General features: G+C 38.1%; 3 protein-coding genes across 3 annotated transcripts; all 3 read left to right on the forward strand.

Annotated features, from left to right (window-relative positions):
• Nucleotides 1-906: 906 nt before the first annotated feature.
• Nucleotides 907-9,651, forward strand: LOC133451431 (ubiquitin-conjugating enzyme E2 G1-like). The gene is made up of 6 exons (XM_061730470.1): nucleotides 907-1,049; nucleotides 6,879-6,981; nucleotides 7,088-7,185; nucleotides 7,363-7,541; nucleotides 7,661-7,768; nucleotides 7,853-9,651. Exons 1-5 carry the CDS (start codon nucleotides 1,007-1,009, stop codon nucleotides 7,745-7,747), a joined length of 510 nt encoding a protein of 169 aa, XP_061586454.1. The 5' UTR covers nucleotides 907-1,006; the 3' UTR covers nucleotides 7,748-7,768; nucleotides 7,853-9,651.
• Nucleotides 9,652-10,964: 1,313 nt separating this feature from the next.
• Nucleotides 10,965-12,264, forward strand: LOC133450939 (uncharacterized). Its single transcript, XM_061729840.1, has 3 exons — nucleotides 10,965-11,586; nucleotides 11,694-11,820; nucleotides 11,893-12,264. Exons 1-3 carry the CDS (start codon nucleotides 11,440-11,442, stop codon nucleotides 12,063-12,065), a joined length of 447 nt encoding a protein of 148 aa, XP_061585824.1. The 5' UTR covers nucleotides 10,965-11,439; the 3' UTR covers nucleotides 12,066-12,264.
• Nucleotides 12,265-15,122: 2,858 nt separating this feature from the next.
• Nucleotides 15,123-24,033, forward strand: rad9b (RAD9 checkpoint clamp component B). Its single transcript, XM_061729841.1, has 11 exons — nucleotides 15,123-15,156; nucleotides 16,830-16,900; nucleotides 17,082-17,219; nucleotides 17,349-17,463; nucleotides 17,669-17,768; nucleotides 18,212-18,318; nucleotides 18,483-18,586; nucleotides 19,456-19,520; nucleotides 20,617-20,739; nucleotides 22,469-22,691; nucleotides 23,798-24,033. The coding sequence occupies exons 1-11, from the start codon at nucleotides 15,123-15,125 to the stop codon at nucleotides 23,918-23,920; spliced, it is 1,203 nt and encodes a 400-aa protein (XP_061585825.1). The 3' UTR covers nucleotides 23,921-24,033.
• The last annotated feature ends 231 nt before the right edge of the window (nucleotides 24,034-24,264 follow it).

Raw genomic sequence — 24,264 nt, forward strand, 5'->3', positions numbered from 1 at the left:
GAACAGTGATGGGGAACATACACATCATGTCCTTGATGATATAATTTCAACCAAATAAAGTCTAAAAAAAAGCTTATAAAAAAGAAAAAAGAAAAGAAACAAACAAACGATGCCCAAACAATGTCCAAATATTAACCAGTTTAAAAACAATACAAAAACATGATTTTCCCGAGGTACAAAGAGGAAGGGGTTTAGCGGCTTTTAGGGGCCTGCAGATAACACTATTGGGTTAATGGGTAGATTTGTTTATATTTCTGTACAGAAATGGGCAGCAAATTATATGTGTATGTATGCACGTGTATATACTGTATAGGTATATATACAGTATGTAGGTATGTCTCAGAAAAACAAAAATGTCATACATTCTGGATTCATTACAAATCAACTGAAATATTGCAAGCCTTTTATTATTTTAATATTGCTGATCATGGCTTACAGCTTAAGAAAACTCAAATATCCTATCTCAAAAAATGAGAATATTCTGGGAATCTTAATCTTAAACTGTAATAAACAGAAAATAAAGAGCTTTATCACAATATTCTAATTTTCTGAGACAGTCCTGTATTTATATAAGTATTTATAGGGGCATGTGCGTATAAATAACAATAATAATAATAATAATAATAATAATAATAATAATAATAATAATAATAATAATAATAATAATAATAATAATAATAATAATAATAATAATGTTATTTAGCAGTTTGAGTACAGTGTGTGAGTATTTATAAATGATTAGTGAATGGGGGTAGGATTAAATAAGTTTACACTTCTTCCTACTCCTTTTTTGCACATGTAAAGTAAGATATGAACTGCTAAAGGAAAAAAAAAACAACCATCAAATGTTTTGCAGGCTCGTTGCGTCGGGAGGAACTGCGGATGCGCATGCGCAGGTCGGAGCTCGCGGCTCGTCAACAGAGAAAGCAGCAGCAGCAGCAGCAGCGCTCTGTTATATCTCTGTTTACACGCACAGAGTGTTTCTTCTCTATTACGTCGGCGTACCATGACCGAACAATCAGCATTGCTTCTTCGAAAACAATTGGCAGGTAATAAGACCAGTAAACTCTGCACTGATATACTGATATACTAGATAATACAGGTCTAGATAGCAGCTAACGTTAGCTCCTTTTTAAGCTACGCAAAGCGCTGTTTACGCCATGAGAGTAAAAGCTCGGGGGGGAATAAAGGGCTCCTATCACAGCTAAGCTGCTTTTGTTCGCTGTATATTAAATATAACATGCCCAAAACCAACGCCAAGGCCATGTGAGCTGTTTAGCAAGTTGGGCTTTAGTTGGCGGACAGAACAAAGGAATAATCGATTATCCCCTGATCATTTCAGCTCTGCTAATCATACATGTGGACACTCAAAGCCTCTCAAAGGAAAATATTGAACTTTATCAATAGTGGCTTGATTTTAAAATGTACTAACTCAAGTTATGCGATATCCAGTGTCTGTGGTTTCATATGAGGGTTTCAGTGTTTTTGTGTGACTGAAAGCATGTCAGTATTGTAAGCTGCACCATTGTGACATAACAGTTTATTGTTCTCTCTCTGGCTTACATTGATGGTTATCACCTGTATAATCACTCATGTGTCCTGAAATGGTCGTGAGCACGGGAATCTCGGAAATACTGATACCACCGCGTTGGAATTGGTTTGATATTGGATATTGGACATTAACACCCATAAAACTTGTGATATATACCACTGATTTTGGTCAAACCACTTGTGATGTGTTCATGGTCATCTAGACTATATATCACAAAACAGTAATTATTAAAAAATCTTATTATGGGCTGATTTAATGAGGTTTAATGAATTCAACACCCATAAAAAATGTTTAAACTTAGGGCAATTGATAAATATAAACTATGACCAAGAGCAGCTTCTCCTGTAAATCCTCCCTATATCACATGCTTTTGTTGTAATTGATCTCTGTAATACTTTTTATTTTGATTTGTTGTGATGTGATGTATTGTAAAAAAGGGTAGGCATTATATAAGCTACGGCTTCAGTCTACACCTTTTTTGGTTCATTTATTTATATATCCAGTTTTACTGTGGTGCATGTTTTGATTGACTAATGGACCAAAATAAAACTAACTAAAAACTAAAAACGATCAGCTTAGTAATTAGCTATGTAAATAAATGTTAATTAAAACTATTCCATATGAAAAAAGGACCTATTACCGTATTTTCGCGACCATATGGCGCACTGTGTGGAAAGGCGCACCCTCAGTTTTGTGTGTCATTTTTGGTTTTAAAACACACATACGGCGCACCGACCCAAAAGGCGCCGTCTAAGACGGAGCTGCAAACACGCGCGTTGCAAAACACACGCGCTGGAGAACACACACACACACACACACACAAGAGTGCTTATTTAAATAGAGCAGGAGCAAAACTTAGTTTGATATTTTATTTCACTTTTCACATCAATCAAACCCTTCAAAAAGGCTCATATTCTGTTTCTGCATTAAAGAATTAAAAAAAACCACCGGGGCGCTGCACATAAACCTGTCTCAGCCACCCGATCATCTCCTCATCCATCCAGCCCTTCATTTCACTCTGGCTGGAAAAGTCTGTTTAGGCAACGCTTTTCTTTTAAAAATCAACATAGCCGGCAGTTTCTGTCCATCAGCGTGGCAGGCCAGCACAAGAGTAAATACACTTTTCATACCCCGTTGTGCTGCGGATCCCGACCGCAGCGGTCCCGGGTCCCACTCCGCCCCCCCGCGCTGGTCCCGTGTCCCGGCTCCCGGGCCCCCCGCGCTGGACCGGGTCCCGGGTCCCGGTCCGCCCCCCCCCGCGCTGGTCCCGCGGCGGTCCCGCGTCCCGGGACCGCCGCGCTGGACCCGCTCACACACACTCGCTGTCGGGGAGCCGGTACCGGGTTGTATCAGGAGATCCGCTCCGCTAATTCAGCTGCGCCAGTCCGAATTTCCAGACCTGTCTCAGCCACTTGATCATCATCATCCCTTCATCCAGCCCCCCCTTTTCATTCGTCCTTATAATGACTCCGGCTGGAAACGTCTTATGCAAAGTTTTTCTTTTAAAATCACCATAGGTTTCTGTCCATCAGCTGCGCCAGTCAAGCGCCACATAAATTAGAATCTGTGTGGCGCCGCGAACACACACCCGCGCATGTCGGGATCCGGTACCGGGTTTGTAACCGACAGATTTGGCTGCAAATTTCGGAGGGTGCAGCTGATCAGACCTGAGACAGACCCCAGAAATCTCTGCTCCCAAAGCGGCCAGGAACCAGGTCGATCGGACCGCTTTGGGAACCAGGAAGTCGGCTGCAGCAGCGCGGATCACCGCGGCTTTAACCGGGGAAAGTGGACGGTTCCGACATGCAAAACACACGCGCGCTGCAGAAGTGTGCTTATTTAAATAGAGCGGAGCAAAACTTAGTTTGATTGTATTTTATTTCACTTTACACATCAAGCAAATCCTTAAAAGTGTTCATCATCTGTTTCGCATTAATCAGCTCAGTGGATGGTCTCATTCACGTCGCAACTCACGGGGGCTTCACCCGCCCCCTTCTCCCTTTACCGTTCTCATGGCCTTACATTACCGTAATTCAGGTAATAGACACGGCGCACCGTTTCTTAAGGCGCCCGGCACATTTAAAAAAAAAAAAAAAAAAAAAAGTTGCGCCTTATGGTCGCGAAAATACGGTACTTATATCTAGCTGAATATATGGATCGTCGTAGGTATCAGTACCGCGGTTGAATTGGTTTGATATTGGATATTGGATATTCGACATTCAAAGACATCCATTTAACTTGTGATACATACCACTGATTTTGGTCATATTGCTTGTGATGTGTTCATGGTCATCTAGACTATATATCACAAGAGAGTAATTATTATAAAATCATATTATGGGCTGATTTAATGAGGTTTAATGAATTCAACACCAAATGAATTCAACACCCATAAAACTTGTGATACATAACACCGATTGTTTTCAAACCACTTGTGATGTGTTCATGGTCATCCAGACTATATATCACAAGACTGTAATTATTATAAAATCATACTATGGGCTGATTTAATGAATTCAACACCCATAAAACTTGTGATGCATAACACCAATTGTTTATTATGGGTGTTGAATTCATTAAACCACATTAATCAGCCCATAGTAGGATTTTTTTTAAATAATTACTGTCTTGTGATATATAGTAGATGTTAGTTGAATTCATTAAACCCCATTAAATCAGCCCATAATATGATTTTATAATAATTACTCTCTTGTGATATATAGTCTAGATGACCATGAACACATCACAAGCAATATGACCAAAATCAGTGGTATGTATCACAAGTTAAATGGATGTCTTTGAATGTCGAATATCCAATATCCAATATCAAACCAATTCAACCGCGGTACTGATACCTACGACGATCCATAAATTCAGCTAGATATAAGTAATAGGTCCTTTTTTGACATGGAATAGTTTTAATTAACATTTATTTACATAGCTTATTACTAAGCTGATCATTTTTAGTTTTTAGTTATTTTATTTTGGTCCATTAGTCAATCAAAACATGTATCCAGTAAAACTGGATATATAAATAAATGAACCAAAAAAGGTGAGACTGAAGCCGTAGCTTATATAATGCCTACCCTTTTTTACAATACATCGCATCACAACAAATCAAAATAAAAAGTATTACAGAGATCAATTACAACAAAAGCATGTGATATAGAGGATTTACAGGAGAAGCTACTCTTGGTCATAGTTTATATTTATCAATTGCCCTAAGTTTAAACATTTTTTTCTAATTTGCGGATAGAACTACACATTTTTAGCTCATCACTTAGACTATTCCACAAGTTTACTCCTCTAACAGAAACACATCTACTTCTAAAGTTTGTCCTTACCCTTATTTTTTTAAACATACAATTTCCCCCGAGTTCATACCGACTTTCTCTGGGTGAAAACATTTCCTGAATGCAGAAAGGAAGTAGGTTGTTGTGTGCCTTATACAATATAAGAGAAGTCCTTAGCTCAACTAGATCTACACATTTTAAGGTATTTAGTTTAATGAAGAGTGGGTTCGTTGGGTCACAGTATTTTGAATTATTTACAATTCTTATGGCTGTCTTTTGTAATTTAATTATTGGATCAATGTTTGTTATGTAAGTATTTCCCCATACCTCCACACAGTAAGTAATGTATGGAACAATGAGTGAACAGTACAGATTCGACTGACGGTTAACAGATATTGTTGACTAACACTTTAATATAAGTGACTTGTAGATGGTCCTAATGGTTATGATGCTGTTTTTCAGGGCTTAGTTAAACAAAGATATTTGTTTAATTTCATGTCAAGTCAAAAGTTACACGAATTGCCCATCTGAGATGGGCTGAGTCAGTTGAAATATAGTTACAATAATGAATAAAACAATGACCAATTGTAATGAATGAAGGAATGAGCTGTCTCAACTATAATTTAAACACAGAAAGAAAAGTGTTTGAACCTAGAAACTGGGTATGACCAATAAGAATTGGCTTGTGGACCTCAGTGTTCTGATTGGAGCGTGGAGTGTAAACGTTTAAACAAGTAGGTGCTATGCCATTAAGACTTTAAAAACAAGTAATAAAATTGTAAACTGGATCCTAAAATTAGCTGCCACCCAGCGTAGGGAGGCCAGCAAAGGTATGATAAGATCATGCTGTTTCTTGCCTGACAGAAAGTGAGCTGCTGCATTTTGCACAGCCTGTAGTTGATGACTGAGCAAGACCACGAGGAAGAAGGAATTACAATACTCTAGATGAGAAATGATGAAAGCATGAATTGCTCTTTCAAAGTCTTGTGGAGGGAGGGAGGTAGACATTCACCTTACTGAAGAAACTTAGATGGAAAAATCTTTGAAGATAGTTGATATAAAATTTGAATGCACAGTAAAACATTTTTTTTAACGTTTTTTAACATTGAGTTGACATGACTCTTTTCGTGGATTGCAAGACAGATGTAGCTATAAAACATAATGCAATCGTCAAGGAAAAAAATATATCAGCTATGACATAATATTGTTAAGATTGCCTTAACTTAAAGCTTCAACTAAATATGACCACTTGGATGAAGTCAAACTAGTTTCCTTAATAATACACTATATGGTAGCGTGTTGTAACTACAGAAAACCTTGAATCATAAATGTAGTCAAGATTCAGGGTTTGTGGAAATGACAGCAATGTCTGAACACTCTGTACAGTCTCATATCTGATGTAGCTTCTGAAGATGTAAATGTTGTTTTTGATGTGGGTGAGAGGGAGTGTGACTCACTGGTTTATCAAAGACTGATTCACAAACTTAAAAGTACAACGGCTGAGTCACTTCAACTGTGTGTGTGTGTGTGTGTTGAATGAACTTGCAGTAGTCTTAACACAGACTTATTTTCAAAAAATATTTATTTCACCCATGAAATACAGTGACACAAGAAGTTATGTTTGTGTTACTTACTTCAGTGCTAAACTTCACATTGAGTCAGGTTATTAAATTCTGGTCTTATATGGTGATCCACAGTGGATCTCTTAGACTGATTCAATCAAAACCTTTATTGTAATACATGCTGTATTGTTGTTTATATCAGCCATACTTGCACTTGTCATCATGAATGATGCATTAGTGTGAACGACCTCAGGATGGGTTCAGTACTCTGAAATTGCGTCTTGTACTGCATTTGTTGTATATTCTTTTTCCCCTTTCCTCCAATGTTTTAAATTTTCTTTTAAACACACATTTGCTGTTGTGGCCTATAAAATCAGTACTTCAGGACCTTTACCTTTTGTTCCTGATGTAGTTGTTCTTATACTTTCAGTTGGTTGTATTGAAACTACAGTATTACTTTTCTTTTCCCAGAGCTCAACAAGAACCCTGTGGAGGGCTTTTCAGCTGGTCTGATAGATGATGATGACATATACAAGTGGGAAGTTGTGATCATTGGTCCACAAGATACCCTTTTGTAAGTGAAAACATATTAAAAAAGATAATATTTTTCATGAATGTATTCCAAAACGTACATGAATGTAAAACAAATGTGCTGTATGTACCTTTTGTTTTTCCTGCAGTGAAGGAGGGTTTTTCAAAGCATACTTAACCTTTCCTTATGATTATCCACTACGGCCACCAAAGATGAAGTTCATCACGGAGATTTGGCATCCGAATGGTAAATGCATTCTCTAGACCAATTGATGTTTGTTTACCAAACATTTTCATCATCATCACCTGTGCTGCAACGTTAATAGATACATTAAAAATGTAACTTCATACAATGGGAGTAGATGTGCTTGAGACATTGTATCGATTAGTCTTTCTTAATTCATCTTCCAACTCTTCTCTGCAGTTGCAAAGAACGGGGATGTTTGCATCTCAATTCTGCACGAGCCAGGAGAAGATAAGTTTGGTTATGAAAAGCCAGAGGAGCGTTGGCTTCCAATCCACACGGTAGAAACAATCATGATTAGTGTTATCTCCATGCTGGCAGACCCCAACAGTGACTCACCAGCTAATGTTGATGCAGCAGTAAGTTGCTTTTCTTTTTACCATTCCCCAAACTTTTGAATTTCACTCTGTTTTATGGACTCTGCCGTGCAACTAAACTGAGGCTGCATCATGAAAAGAATCTCATGTTTCTCCCACAGAAGGAGTGGAGGGAGGACCCTAATGGGGAATTCAAGCGGAAGGTGGCTCGCTGTGTAAGAAAAAGTCAAGAGATGGCCTTCGATTAGGACTCATCTGTAAATTCCAGGGTAATTAACGGACCTGCTGAAGGAGTTTTGCATGTTAAACCTGTGCTCTGAATGTAATAATAATTTCTGTGTTCTTTTGTGCAGTTAAAGGAAATGCCTTCCGAGGGAAATCTTCAGCAAAAGGCTTTTGCACCCCTTGTTTTGCCAGTCAAAGGAATTGGTTGGCCTCAACAACGTTTTCTGTGAATGGTCTGCCAGATGAGCCAATTTGAGACCCCTACCAGCGAAATTACCTTGTTTCCTACCTGGAATTGTATATTTAATTTTATTTATTTTGAAAAATTAATGATGTAAGATATGTCACTACTGTAAATTAACTTGCTTTTTTATCTGCTGCTGAACACTTTCTACTTTATACCAGGTTTCTTATGCAATTTAGTGGTCAAGATTGTGTAAAACAAAACAAAAGCCTGTTGTCATTAGGTCGTCACGTCTCCTCCCTGCTGCATACTAACCAGATTATTGTCTGCTCAACAAATCTGTGGATAGATGTTATTTTGAACGCTTGTCATTGAATCACTGTTGCCTTTTGTTGGCTTCACTTCCTCAGCGTTTGCTCATCGTTCAAAGAAGCTCAAGGGCGACTTACTTCTCATCTTTTTAATCTTTCTGATAAACAGCCTCCAGATTGAATTTTCTTCAAACGCCAGTGTACATCTAAAATGTTTAAAACCCTGACTTTCAAGTGTACATCTCCCCCTCAAACCGTTTTTTAATGCATTGTCCTTTGCTGGGACTTCAAATGGAGCAACTTAATCGGCGATTTGAGAGTTATTGTTTAGTAATATATTGATTCGCACAGCATAGTTAATAGTGGGTGAAGGTTTGTGCCAAGTTCTCGGGATCAAACTTTAAGGTCTTGATTAGCAATCTTCAAGGTAAATCTCTAATATAACTGAACACATGGCTCTATTTGGTGATGAGGAAGTCTGTTATTGTCTATTATAAATCACAGTCAAGCAAATAGTCTGAAAAGCGTGCAGGCAGTGGGTATTTTTCTGGTGGACGTATAAACTGGCACCTGACCTTTCCTAAATTTAAAGGGATAGAAAATTTAACCAAGTTTATGATTGAGTTATTAATTTCTGGGGAAGCTTTGGGGGATCTGTTGTAGAGTTAGCTTAGTTGTACTTACTTTGTTGTGGCACATTTGGCTTTTGATTAGCGTGTGGGGTTAAAATAACATTCACTTGGTGGTTTAGACTCTCGAAGGTAGTTTGTTAATGCTCTTCTGTCAACACCTTGAGTTCTGATTGGTGCATACTTAGATAATATTTATCCCCTTTGTTTAAACACAGAGTCTGGGTTGGGATCCTTGATGGAGACTTTATTTTAGAGTAGAAAGAGACTGGAAGTCATTGGCTTGTCTTTACTTTTTCTTTTGGTGTTGACGAATTAAGCCATGATGACATCTACTTTAGACTTGCGCTACACATGATTAATCTGTGACTGACACTAAAAATCTAGCTAACCCCGTTTTGGCGCATACAATCAGGTTTGAAGGATCGAGGTATGTTTAAAGAGGATACCATAGTTAGTACATTCTGGGTGAATGTGATGTGTACAGTTAGTACATTTGTGCAGACTTGACGATCACATAACTGCTGTCGACATTACCTTTTTAAGTCAGAATTTTCTAACCTACCATGACCTCCTCTGACCGGTGTTCACTGTATTTGCACAGATTCGGTGCGTTTGAAATGTCATTAAGCAATACGCTCTGAAAACGGTGTGTCCAGGTAATCCATCCCAACGCCATTATTTGTTTGTTGTAGGTTGTTCTTTTTCCATTTTTTCTTTGTTCTTTTTTTTTTTTCCTTGTTGCATTTTTGTGTCAATGCAATGTATATCGGACATGATGCTCAATAAAGTGTGTAAACAGAGTGGTAGTGTTATTTGCGTGTTACATTTTAGATGAGAACACTCAGGGTTCAAGTGTCTCAGACCTCTGCTCTGTCATTGGAAGCCGAAGCTGCAGTGTCAAGTTTCAGGACCAAGTTTTTTTCACGCCGACTGGTTCCAATGCACACTGAGCAGATAGTCTTGCTAGAAACCTCTCAGACGGATCAACAGGAAATATTGGGATTGTAACGGAAGATGAGTAAACGAGTTACATTTGTAGAGCAGCGGAAGAAAGACGGCGTGTCCAAAAATGGAAGTGGTCACATCCTCATGAGGTAACGTCCAGAGGTGGCATCTAGTTTCTTGTGAAGTGATGTAGATGATAAAAGATTGATCATCTTTCAAACTGCAAGATTATTCCCTTTTGTAGGTCTTCTGGATCCAACACAAGATATACAGATGGTGAGTTAAACTGTTTTTAAAGCCTGCCAAATGTGAACAAGTGAATTATTTGAAATAATTGTAGTTTACAGAGATGGAGCAGTAGGTTTATCCTGGTGTTATGGCAAAACCAGGTAATTTAATATTGTTGGTGTTCTACATCTTAAAATATATATTTTTCTTCTGTTCAACTGGGCTACTCATTTAATTTTATTATCTTGTAACTAGTTTGCCTGTTACAGCCATTATTGTATTACTTTTGCATTTTCAACATGTATTTATTACTGACCCTGTTGTAATGTACATTTCTTCATTATTTTCACTCTTTTCACCCATGTGTTTCCATCATTTAACCATAATCTCTGTACATTGTTGAATTAATTCACTTTTACCATCAGTTACTGTTAAGTTGTTAAACATTTAAGACATCAGAAATTATGTATATTTTTGAATAAAAAAAAGGGGGAGGCATGAACTTGAATCTTCCAAACCATGTATTTATTTTGATCCTTATTTCTCTTGTTATCTAATAAAAATGTAAAATACCTCAGAGATAAATACAACAGGAATACACTATAAAAGCTTATTTTTCAACCATGTCTCAGGGCTCTCTTCATCGCAGATGGTGTCAGGGGAAGTAACTCGGAGTAAATCGGCCTTCCAGCTTTGTGTTACTCTTTTCTGATATCCAGTAACACGTAGTAGGTGGAGGATCCCTGGTCTGATGTGATGAATGACACTTCAGGTCACGGGATCCTGAGAAACTAGAATCAAGTCAGGTGGACTTCTTTTACCTATCTGTCCAAAATGTGTGCATGATTGTACTTACAAGATGTCCCTTATCCTCGAGGGGCAGGTGGACCACTGATTCAGGCGGGCCACGTTTTAGCTTTTGTTTGTGGAGATGCTTTAGTTTTTCTGATGTAAAGGTCCAAGCCCCCCTCCCAGCGATGGATGACGTGCACATCATCACTCAGTTTGTTTAGATATTTTGTCTTTAACATGAACCAGTTTTTGTCGGATCCAAAACTGCAAAAGTGCTGTAGATTCATTAATACAGGCAAATATTTTACTAGATATTTTTTCTTGTATATTTCATGTTCAAATATTTACAGCTACACTACATACACATATAAGCAGCATTTCACTTGTGAGATAATCTTTCTGATCTTTTACGTTATTCATAAGACTTGTATGTACAATACATTTAAGTAGAGGCATAAAGTAAAAATTAGACATCAACATCTAGCTCTGCTGCATAATTATTTCATTAAAAAAAAGGAAAATATAGATTCATTTTAGTCAGTGATACAAAAGACATACAGATTAAGGAGTGCTGTCTTGCAGAACAACATAGATTGTCTTTGTTATGGTGTTTGTTTTTGAATATGTTGTTTTTCGCAGGGTTTGAACGTCTGCCCGGTCAGCAGTTGAGAGGATTGTACAGGGGAACACTGAAAAATGTGCCTGCTGGCGGCCTGCACACGAAGATGCTACACGGTCACACAACTATGCTACCTGAACCCTTCTTGCAGGTAAAACAAACCATAATGTGATCGTTCCCAGCACCAGCAACGGTAATTAATATAATCTGAACGAGCTCAAGCTTAGTGTTTGATGTTTCACATTGTTTCTGCCACAGCATCCATTCCTCGCAGCTGGACAGACAAACTACCTTTACGGTAGAGCAAACATTTACAGTACAGAAGAAATGAGACGGCAGATGAAGCAGCACTATCTTAATGTGGTGCACGCATACATCCATTCAGGTGTGTACGGAAATCTCTGCAAAATCCACCACCCACCCCTATTCAGCTCATGCAGTATTTTTTCTCTTCAAGGTCAGAGTGACACCTGCAGGAGAGAGTGTGGAGATTATCAGCGTAGAGAAAACGGCACGTTGACAAAGGATGGAGGGAAGGACATGACAAGGTCAAACAGGGGACAAATGCAGAGGAAAATCAAGAAGAGAGTTAATTCTGGGGTCATTCTTCCAAAAATAGTAAACAGATGACAGCAGAGTGTTGCATTTTTTTACCGGCCTCAAAGACAACTTATATAAGTTGATTATTGTATTGAAACCAGTTCAGTTATTATTAGAATATAACGTATCTCTTACCAACTCTGTGTGTGCAGTAACAAGTGTGTTTTAAATAACATTGCACATTATAACACCGGTTTTCAATGTGCTATCATTTCTATGTGTAAAAGTTGTGATAATGAGTGATAGTATCCTTAAACATGCTATAATCTAATATGCATATATAAAATAAATATTACAGAAGAGATTTTGTTGTGAGATGAGTATATTTTCAATGAAAACGAATGATCTATTGTGGTAACACCTTCATGGAAAAGAGGACCTGAACTTGTTCCCTTTTTAAAGATCAAAAATTGTGATTAATACATCTATCTGTCTTTGTTCAGGATGATATATTTGGTTATCTGAAGTGACTACCAACTCAGATACATGAGAACAAAAACAAAAAAACAAAAACTTGTCTCTTTGTGGCAGCATCAGGATGTGAGTATTTCATTCAATGAGCAGCTCGGATTTGCAGGATGCTGTGACATCACAGACCCAGACCAGAAATTAGTTATCCAGTCTCTGCAAATTATTTTTACACCATGTCTCATAAGAAAAAGTAAAAACTTTGATTATTTTTTTTGCTTTGTTTTCTTTCAGTTTTCTTTTTCTTATCCCTGGCAGAAGTTGCTAATATTTCCTTCTTTTTTTGGTTAACAAATGGATCAACAGCCCTGTAAAATTTCTTGAAGTCACCATTATTAAAAAAAAAAAAAAAAAAAAAAACAATGAACAAACTTGTGATGTGATATTGACTCATCGATGCTTTCTGTGGTGTGATGCATCGAGCATCTGAACCAGATCTGACTCACAACATTGTGACTAAATCAGAGACTGGTACCGACTGTCTTTGGCGAGACTGAAAAAGAAGACGTCATATTTTGAGAGTAAAACTGCCTCAAAAAATAGCATCATACAGTAACACATTTTAAGAGGTACCGAGTACACAAATGTATTTTTAAGCTGTACGAAAGAGTACCGCTGACTTGTGGTAAGCATAACATGGACATTATAAAATTGTGTATACTTCTGGGGAAAAAAAAGGCAGAATACAGTGCCCTAAAAGAAAGACACCTGGATTTTATTCAAGAACCCCCCCCAGACTATGGAGATACTACTGGAGATTTTATAAACAAGTTAGAAACGTTATTCTAATCAAATGGGAAGAAAATTTTACTTTTTATGTTCCAAGACAAATTTATAGACCACGAAAATCATCCCAACAGAGAGGTTTGGAGGTTGAAGCATAATTCTGTAGGGATTTTTAGATATACACTTTTTTCATCTTAAAAGTTGTAAAGCAATAAAATGAGGAAAATGAAGCAGATTAATAATTTTCAAAAAACACTATATAATTAATCAAGTTCTTCAGCTTGAACCCCTTAAACAAAGAGAGAAATAGATCTGGCAGCAACACTGTTTTGAGTTTTCCCAGTGTAAAGTCTAAGCTTTTCTAGGGCATTATTCTAAAGCAGACAGCCTTAACTAGCTACCAGATTAATAACATTCAAATAATAACAGTCAAATATTTTATTCAGTTTCTAAGAGTTAGAAACTCCAATTATATACTCCAATTATATAATTGTATTATATACATTATATATCCTTGGGCCAATTATATACAATGCAGCATAGTCTAGACTGCAAATTGTCTGTAAAGATCTTTGCGAGATATTGTCTGTGATCTGGTCTAGACAGAGCTGAGGCTCCTTTTTTTGTTATCAAATCTTTTTATTTATTTTTTATGATTTTCTTATTATTAACAGTGGCATCCACAATGATGTTAAACAACCATTACACATATTCTCACCCCCTTCCAAACCCACCCCTTGGACCTAAGCATTTGATGAAAACAATTGATAATAAAGAAAAACAGAAAAAAGATAATACAAAGATAATAGAACAGGACATAAAAAAACAAAGGCAAAACATAATAATATCAAAAACTGAACAAGGATAGCTGCAACAAGGTAGTCTAAATCAATTTTAAATACATCTTTAAGTTTGGCCTTAATTTTATCTGCTGCCATATACCAAGATAAAATATTTTGTTGTTTTGCATTATGGATTCGGGCTGTAGATATTTCCAGATAGATAATGTCAAGAAAAGTCAGATACCAATGGGAGATGTTAAGCGTATGTGGTGGTTTCCATCTTACTGGTATTGGCCCGGTTTCCCAGATCAGTTAAGTAGTTCTTAACAGCGAAAGACTTCTTTCACAGGCTCCTTAAGATGGTTTGAAAGAAGTCTTTCGCTGTTAAGAACTACTTAACTGATCTGGGAAACCGGGCCATTATCTTTTTTGCTGCTGTTAGGCCAGCAACCAAAAGTTGTGAGCCTCCTTGTAATTCATGTTTGATGGTGTTGCATTTCATTTTGTTCCCTATGCTTTCCTACGTCACTTTTTGTAAAGATTCATATCCAACACTTTTTAATCCTCATTGTACATTTCTGTTTATACACTTTACTTTATTCTATCTCTTATTTTATCTCCATATACTTGTTTGCTTTTATATTTTTATTTTTACTTTTACTTTTACTGTATTGCACCAATCACCACAACAAATTCCTTGTGTGTGTTAACAAACTTGGCAATAAACCCCCTTTCTGATTCTGAGCTGCCCCAACATATTTGTCAATTAATTGCATTTATATTGTAATTTAGTAGAGCAATTTAGGTATGTGTAAGAAGTTACAATTTATTACCAGACAGAAACAAACATTTTTATTTGGACAGCTACAGCACGGAACGGGGATCGAACCCCCGACCTTCCTGTTGGGACAGAACCCACTAGCTGACCTGTCGCCCCGCTTTAACCGGTGTTCTGCCAATTTCTGCTACCCGCCGAGAAATGCTACTTTGTAGTTCTGCGCATGCGCACAGACGATTTTCAAAATTTGATTGCCACGCTAAATGGATAATATGGGATGTTGAGTATTTGATCCTTCAAAAATACACTACCCATGACACCGGCGCCTCCATCATGGATTGCATAATGGAATCGAAGGGCGTCAAAGGTACTTAAAAACAAGTGCAAACTGCACAGTTTTGTTCACTTTAACATGCTTGGGTTAAAAATTGTCTCCTGAATAAGGATTTTTCGTTGCGAACATGTTTGCGTTTATTATCAATTAATTTTTAATCAAATCTAAGAGGTTAGCTTTGCTACATTTAGCTTACTTTTAATAGTTTGGCTGATTTGGGATAAATGTGAGACTTTTAGTTGACCCACTTTATATATACTAAGAGCAAATCTAAAGAAGAAAATGTTTATTTATTTTATATTTTATTATCATTAATACTTTTTAATCTCATTTTGTTATTGAGGTTATCTTGCATTATTACTATTACTGTTAAGGTTGTTTTATTTGACTGTTAAGTGTACTTAAGCAGGGAATATCAGTATGGATCATATTGTTTCAGTACTTGTAAATGTATATTGTTATATCTGTTTGTTATGTGTGGACCCCAGGAAGAGTAGCTGATGTACTGCATCAGCTAATGGGGATCCTAATAAACTCATAAAACTCATAAGACAGTTAAAGTTAAAGTTAAAGGATAACTTAGCTACAGAGCACTGGACGCTAAAACCTCCAGACACAGAGACACTTTCTTCCTCCAAGCTATTGCTCTGATGAACTCTCATCCCTCATAGTCTCAGAGTAATCAATCACTGAGCAGCAATAATAATAATAATAACACAATCATATGCTGTAACAATGCACCTTTTAATAACCATGTCTACCCCATACTGCTGCACCTTTCACTTTTTTAAAAATATGTTAATAAGAGCTGTCATTTGTCTATTTACTATACAGTAGGGATGGGCGGTATGGACTAAAAAATGTATCACGATCATTTCTGGCATTTATCCCGATAACGATAAAAATGACGATAAAAAAAATACCAATTCAACTCCACCTTTTCAACTATAAATCTATCTCGCTCTCAGATCCGCCATGTTTGTTACACAAAAACGTCGTCAACGGGAATTTATCTTTCTTTCTTTCTTTCTTTCTTTCTTTCTTTCTTTCTTTCTTTCTTTCTTTCTTTCTTTCTTTCTTTCTTTCTTTCTTTCTTTCTTTCTTTCTTTCTTTCTTTCTTTCTTTCTTTCTTTCTTTCTTTCTTTCTTTCTTTCTTTCTTTCTTTCAGGCTCATTTCCTTCCTTCCTTCTTCCCTTCCTCTTTTCTCCCTACCTTCCTTCTTTCCTTGTTTTCTCCCTTCCTTCTCCCCTTTCCTTCCTTCCTTCCTTCCTTCCTTCCTTCCTTCCTTCTTTTTTCCCCTTCCTTCCTTCCTTCCTTCCTTCCTTCCTTCCTTCCTTCTTTTTTCCCCTTCCTTCCTTCCTTCCTTCCTTCCTTCCTTCCTTCCTTCCTTCCTTCCTTCCTTCCTTCCTTCCTTCCTTCCTTCCTTCCTTCCTTCCTTCCTTCCTTCCTTCCTTCCTTCCTTCCTTCCTTCCTTCCTTCCTTCCTTCCTTCCTTCCACACAGAACCATAAATCAGCTTTACACAAAAACATCATCAACAGGAATTTATCGAATTTTTTTGACGGTAAATCGTGAACGATAAAATATCGCCCATTCCTACTATACAGTTAGTCAAATTCCCTGTCTTGTTTGACCTGACTTGGCCAATAAACCTGACTCTGATTCTGATTCTGAACTGAGATCTGGTGACGTGTCGTGTAATTGCAGTCTTTGGGAAGGCCCTTTACGCCCTGTCACGGGTCGGGGATGAGCTGTGGTTGGATCCCACGGTCAAAGGGGTGAGCAAACACCAACTGGGTTTGAGTTGTCATCTACTTCAACAAAGTCAAGTCGTGAATGACTGCCTTTTGAAACATGTATTGACTTGCACCCCCTCTACTTCAGTTATGATGTCACGGTCAGGTGTTGGACCACATCTGGACTTGATCTTCCTGTCCTCTTTTTTTTTTCCCTCAACAGCTGGCTCTGAGATCAGTGAATTCAGCTCATTCTGCTTATGCCGGTTTCCTGTTCTCACCGCTGTTCTTCCAGCAGTACAGGATGGAATCACAAATACAGCAGGGCAACGAACCACTCAAATGCAAACTGCTCATGAAGGTGTATATCAGTCAAGCAAACTCAAAAAGCTAGAACCGTTGCACACATGTCATCGTAGTCTCCCTTTTCACACTCTGTGATTCCATTATGAGTACAGTTTTATCTAAAATGTGTCTGTTTGCTCTCAAGTCTGTGCTACCACTGTTTCGGTGTCTGACCTCCATTGAACGCAATGTGAAAAGATGTCAAATATCAGCCAGCTTTACCAGTGACAAAGTGATCATCCAGTTTTTCTGCAGACATGGTAAGGAATTGTGTTTCCTATTAAAACTTGTATTGTCGTAAAATGGGGCTGGGGTGGGGGCACAAAACCCTGAAATCTTTGTAATTTATATTTAAAAAAACAAACTGTCCAAACCTACCATTGATCTGGATGCGCAGATATGATCTTGCATAATGTGAACACTTGGTGGCAGTATGTTCCTGATACCTTGTCTTTTTTGTGTTAGGCATCACTAAAACCTACAACATACATTTCCAGGAAAGTGAGGCCTTGCAGGCCGTGTTTGCCCCACACCTCTGTCCTAATATACTGAAGGCTCCTGCCAGGTTAGCATTCATTATCAAGTTTTATCCATGCATCTATCCATCCATCTCACTTAATGCTTATGGCTTTTGGCCAAGTTTGAACCTCGACTTTTTATTACACACTCATCACATAAAACCTAAGCTCAAGCATTATAAATTCATATATAATCCTTTCCAGTTCATAGATTTACTGTGAAATTGACTGGATTCAACAACAGAGTGGTTTTTAATAGAGCAAAAGTGATCATTTATTATTTCAGCTGCATGTGGGCAATAAGATTTATCCTCTGTAACACACTTGCAACTTTAATTTAGTATGGCTCTATTTTTATGGACATGAACATTTTCAAAAAGTATGTGGTCTTCGGAAAGCCATTTTTAGTAGAACTGAAGCGGGATAAAGTTTCTCTGCTCATTGCCTTGATTGAGTCTGTCTGCATTTGTTTTGCTCTCTATTTCTGCAGGCTTCTTGCTGATATGGTGATGCACTTCCCTGTGTATCAGGAGGAAATCACTCTGTCCATGACTGCAGTGCGAGTCAGTCTGAGGAATTACTGCGAGGAAGGAAAGGGTGAATTAATGCTGCAGCGTGTTTTAGCTCTGGTGCAGGGCCAGAGTCTGTAGAGTGACGGAAAGTGACATAAACTGCTATTGCGCAAGCTTTGAGATTGAAAAGCATATAAGAACAACCTCGTAAAAATGTAAATTAAGTACTTGGATGTGCTTTTATCACAGGTCACTTAAAGATGCACACCGAGATGTCCTTACACCCAGATGAGTTTGACTACTTCCAGATTGGAGCCCTCTTGGACATAACCTTCTGTCTGAAGGAGTTGAGGGTAATGGGAGCTATTTTCGGATGCTCTTTTCTTTAACCAGTCACATGAGTGTATTACGCTTGTGGATTGTAACCCTGTGTGCATCTTCCAGAGGGTGTGCGTGCGTGAGTTTGGCTAACCAGGTGGATTTCATATGTAAGAGGTGATATTTTTAGTCTTGTAATCTCCACACTCAAGTGTCCTAAAGCCTCTACCTGGCTCTCTGCTACTGCCATGCTGCCATGTAACTTTCCCCTCAGAGTAGCAAAGGTAGATGAACTAAATGATGCACTACTACGCAGAAAAAATAATAGCAGTCTTATTTTGCAAAATATTTCAACAGACATGCCACTTTCACATAATTTGGGGTTTGAACTGAGCTTACTACGTCATGTCAAATTGAACAATTCGATAACCCAAACAGATTAAATTCAGAATATGTGTAATGTCATTTCTATAATAGTGAAGCCAGTTAGAAAAATTGGTTTGTCAAAGTTTCCATTTAAAATTCTTCCTCCTGCCCCACTTTAGAAAACAAAGCAAAAGTTGGAATGAACAGTCTTTGTACTCGTTTCACTAATAAGACCTGACCCGTATTCGTACCCAACACAACTCGTCCCTAATGTCTTGGAATGTTTGTTGGACTCCCCGCCGCGAGACTCCTCATTAGCCAACCTGGTCGTCTTGTTGCTGTCAGTTTTGGGAAATCGTGTTTGAACGGATTAGAAATAGGGCTTCAGGTTTTAGTCGGCATCAAATTACTCCTTGTGTTGTGTTTTTCTTTTGCAGGATAATAATGTGTCTCGACTGCAAATGTTTAACCCTAACTGTCACAAAATGCATGTCAAAACTGTGTGTGTCTTTGCTTTTTCTCTGTTTTTGTTTTTTAGGGTTTTTTGTCCTTTGCAGAAGCGCATTCCCTTTCTGTGTTAGTTCACTTTGGTGCAGCAGGGCAGTAAGTATCATTGTTATTGCAGTTAGCTTCACCTTGGACTCATATTTCATATTATAGTGCTTGTGTGTTGTCCACGTAACAGGTCTTCCAACCTGGGCATGTAATTAACACTAATTATTATGATTATTTATCTGTGGCTGTTGACTGATCATATGTGGTGGGTCTAGTGACCATTTGTCTAAAACAGGGGTCGGCAACCCAAAATGTTGAAAGAGCCATATTGGACCAAAAACACAAAAAAACAAATATGTCTGGAGCCGCAAAAATTGAAAAGTCTAATGCTGAAGTACAATCTCGAGAAAAGTCGAAATGTTGAGAAAAAAGTCAAAATGTCGAGAAAAAAAGTCAAAATGTCGAGAAAAAAAGTCAAAATTTCGAGAAAAAAAGTCAAAATTTCCAGAGAAAAGGTCAAAATTACGAGAAAAAAGTCAAAAGATCGAGATTAAAAAGGAAAGAAAAAAGGAAAAAATGAAGAAAAAGAAAAAAAGAGAAAAAAAATAAAAAAAAAGGGGAAAAAAAAGAAGAAAAAAAAGGAGAAAAAAAAGGTCAAACATTCTTGAAAAAGCTCCAGGAGCCACTAGGGTGGTGCTAAAGAGCCACATGCGGCTCTAGAGCCGCGGGTTGCCGACCCCTGGTCTAAAAAATGCTGCAAATTCAAATTTCTTCAAAGGTTTAAAATCCAATTGCAAAGGCCACAGATGCACCGGGTCAGTTTGGCTTGCGCAGTAGGTGAACATTCAATTTCCAAGCAATTCCAGGTTCAATGATGTTCATTTCCAGCATTTAATCAGCAGATATAGATCATTTAAATGCTGCCTCTCTGCTCTGTCGCTGGTGAAAAACCATAGTCCCTCCCAATGCATTACCTGCTTTCGCTAACTCTTAGTCACCTACAGTATATAATTTCCAGCCATACCTCACCTTTAGTGCCCCTAGTGCTGACCCAAAAAACAAAACAAATAAATGCATAATTTAATTATGTTATGAAATAACTCCATCATTTAGGATTCACTGCTAAAACAGTGACTTTGAGACAGTTGATAGATTTCTGTCATTGTCAGATTTCTCCAAGTGTGCATTTTTTTGCTCTTTGCAGGCCTGTGTGCTTCTCCGTGGAGGACACGGTCCTTGAGGCCAACGTGGTGCTGGCGACTACTAATGACTCTGGAAGCAGCGACTCCCCTCAGCCCGCAGAGACTCCAGCTCCCACTTCATCCAGGTAATGAATACTGTTAGTTTCAGCCACACTACTTTCAGGCATGTCGGTGGTAAAGGGAATTATATCCACAACAAAGAGGTTTGGTTTCATTTTGATCAGTCACATTGCTGTCACGTCTGGAGTCGGGTGTTGGCCCGGTTTCCAAGATCTACAACCAGGACTGTTGGGGAGATAATTGAATCTTCCCAATGGGGCTTTACCTGAGCTTCTCTTCTGGCACTCGGTCAAGACGAGTTGTACTCGTTGGCTGTTTTTAGGTTTAGAGGCATAGTGTTACTGGCCCAGTGTCGGTGAGACAGTGTGTAATTCCCTCGTCACCGCCGACCTGCTCGGCTGTTCATGTCACTGTGCAGCTTTACTAGCTCTCTCACTTTGCTTTGGGCTTCAGGTGGATGTTGTTACAACAGTCCCAGCAGGACTGTTCAACATCTGGGTCATTAGCGGCTTGGTTCGTGTATTTGGCCGGGAGTCAGCAGAGACACCCCAGACCTGTCGAGAAGGTCGCGTTTCAATGGTGTTTTTTGAAATTAAAAATATAAATTAATATATAACTCTATACATATACAATATATATATATATATATATATATATATATATATATATATATATATATATATATCTACAGTGTCTTGCGAAAGTATTTGGCCCCCTTGAACTTTGTGACCTTTTGCCACATTTCAGTCTTCAAACATAAAGATATAAAACTGTAATTTTTTGTGAAGAATCAACAATAAGTGGGACACAATCATGAAGTGGAACGAAATGTATTGGATATTTCAAACTTTGCATATATATATATATATATATATATATATATATATATATATATATATATATATATATATATATATATATATAATATTTATATATATTTATATATATATATATTTGTATTATTATCTTGTTTTTTTCAGTGCTCTTCACACTGACAATTGAAACTGCAGCTACATGATACTTTTTTGGCTGACTCTTTGACGAGTCAGTCGGGTATTTTGTGCACATTTGTGCTCGTCAATGCACACACGCTCCGAACAAAACCTGCTCTCTTTCAGTCAGAGGCCTCACAGTGTTGCAGCCTGTGGTTGTCATGAGACGTTTCAAAAGCAGCTTGCACACTCCATCTGTGGCGTGGATGCTGCTTTGACGTTGATGACATGCAGTGTGGTTAATGTGCGGAGGGTTGTTTCCTTGTTTGCTCCTACAGAGCTGAAGTCAACTCTCCTTTTCACGAATGTGTTAGTAAAGCTGAATAATCATGCTATTTTCTTTGTATTTCTGTGGAATATTATGTTATTACACACCATTGTAACTTCTATACTTGAGTATTGAGAATGACTTATAGTCAGGTTTGTTGAATAAGTGGTTTACGACTATCTGTCTTCTCATTAGATTCTGGCTTTTCGTTTAGTGAGAAATTACAGAAAGCAACACAGCTAGCATTTCTTGTAAAGTCCTGTCACCTCTTTGATGTGAAATGTCTCTACTTATGCCACACCGAGCCACTGTTTTTATTCACACTGCCACCATCACATGTGCCAGTATTACAAAATCACCCTCTCAAGCTCAGTGATAATCCACATACTCATGACTCAGATTTCATTCAAACATGTCATTTCTGAGTAGAAGCAGGACTGTTATTTGGCACTTTGCAGAGAGTGGAACTTGCAATAAAGTTAAGCTTATTTTTGCAACAAGTCCAGTGTCACGGTGTGTTTTGTGTGTTCTCAGGTGTGCAGATCCTGCTGCTGTAGATGCGGGTGTAAGCGAAGGAGACGGCAACACGCCACTTGACATTCCGGATATAATAGAACTTGTTACTTCCAGCCAAGGCAGCCCTATAATCAACCCTCCCAGTATGATTCATCTGCTGCCTCCGACTGACGACTTTAGGAGACTCTTCGTACCTAACGAGGAATGTGCCAGTGCTGCCGCCAGTCCAGCTCCCACGACGGTAACGAGAGCTTCCTGTTTGTCCCCTGACTTTCGGTTGCTTGGCTTTGAGAAGAGCCAAGTGTTTTGCTGGAAACTTTACTGGGAAATATGCCCGGAGGGGCATAATTCCTCACCATGCGTTGTGACGGAAGAAGAAAGAGAACAGTACTGCGTGAGAGTTGGGAAGTCCGTGCTTCATGTCATTATAACCAATTTTGACTCTTGTTGGAGTGAATCAAACCTAAAACCTCTATGAAAAGTAGAATCTTTTCTGGCTCCATGTTGAATACTTGATCCGAGACCATTCACAACTGAAAATGGGGGATCGATTATCTTTTCAGTATCCAGCAGCATTCATGTAAGCTTTTGTTTATATTTTTATACAGGGATGTATTATTAATTACATAAAAGCCATCTTTTTCTTATCAATAAGCTGCTAAAATTAGTTTTATTTCATTAATTCCTACTAATATTTTATTCTTAGCAAAACATCCTGGGCAATAAGGTTGTGGAGCAGGAGTGGGTTGGAGTGTGATTGATTTACAGTATAATTAGGAAATTTAGAAAGAACACATGCACAAGACATTTAAATTCAAACCCGGCAAAGTCCTAAAATATTTAAGTACACTAAGGTGTTAAAAACACTCAGAATGTTGATTATGAAATTCATTCGTCATCCCTGTTCTCATTTCACCACATCAGGTTCCTGTCCATGCAAGATGTGATTTCAAAATGTCCCTGTTAGCTTACAAAAGTAATGTAGACATGCATCATCCTGTTTACCATCTTTTACGACTTTATGTAAATGAACCAGAGAATTACAATCCCACAAATTATTTAATCCTCTGCAGGTGGGAGACCTTTCTCCGAGCAAGCCTCTCTGCTCCTGTATCAGTTTCACATCCAAATCCGACTCCGAAACTAGCGGCTTGTTTTACTGCTGCTATATGAATTGTTTTCATGTGCTGAACTTTAAAACATACTCAGTTTCATGCAAAAACTATTTTGTCAATCCTCCCCACAAGTTAATTACATTATATTTTGTGAAAACAGACTTCAGCAAAAATTTGACATCATGAAGAATGTGCCTACTCCCATATTGCTGCTTCTTTGTTTTCTCTGTAGATCTGGTCTCTCCTGTTCAAGGCCTTGTCCTCAGAGCAGGAGAGTGAGGACGGCCGTGCTGCTGGACTGCCTGTTCTGGCATGTTACACTGACGAGGAGGAAAGTATGGAGGACGAAACCTGACCACGAAGCCCTTCCCTGTGAGAGCATGGCTGGTAAATGCGGAAGTAATGTGCTATAACCTTTTTGGATTTGGATTGAGTATTTTTTTTCTAAGCATGTTGTTCACAGCTGAAAGAAGGTTGCATAACTTGTTTAAAGTGTTGTCACGTGAATTCCTATTTCTTGTTTTGAGATTAGTGATAACAGTTGTGTGGAAACATAATATTTTCTCATCTGTGAAAACATAAACTAAGGTGTCGATGGGAACTTGTCTCACGCTTGATATCTGAGGTATGTGGAACTGCACACACAGTGTACAAAGTGTTCCTAAGCATTATCTTTTACTGGCCATGCACAGCAGCCTG

The sequence above is a fragment of the Cololabis saira genome, chromosome 9 (assembly GCF_033807715.1).
Source record: "Cololabis saira isolate AMF1-May2022 chromosome 9, fColSai1.1, whole genome shotgun sequence".
NCBI lineage: Eukaryota > Metazoa > Chordata > Actinopteri > Beloniformes > Belonidae > Cololabis > Cololabis saira.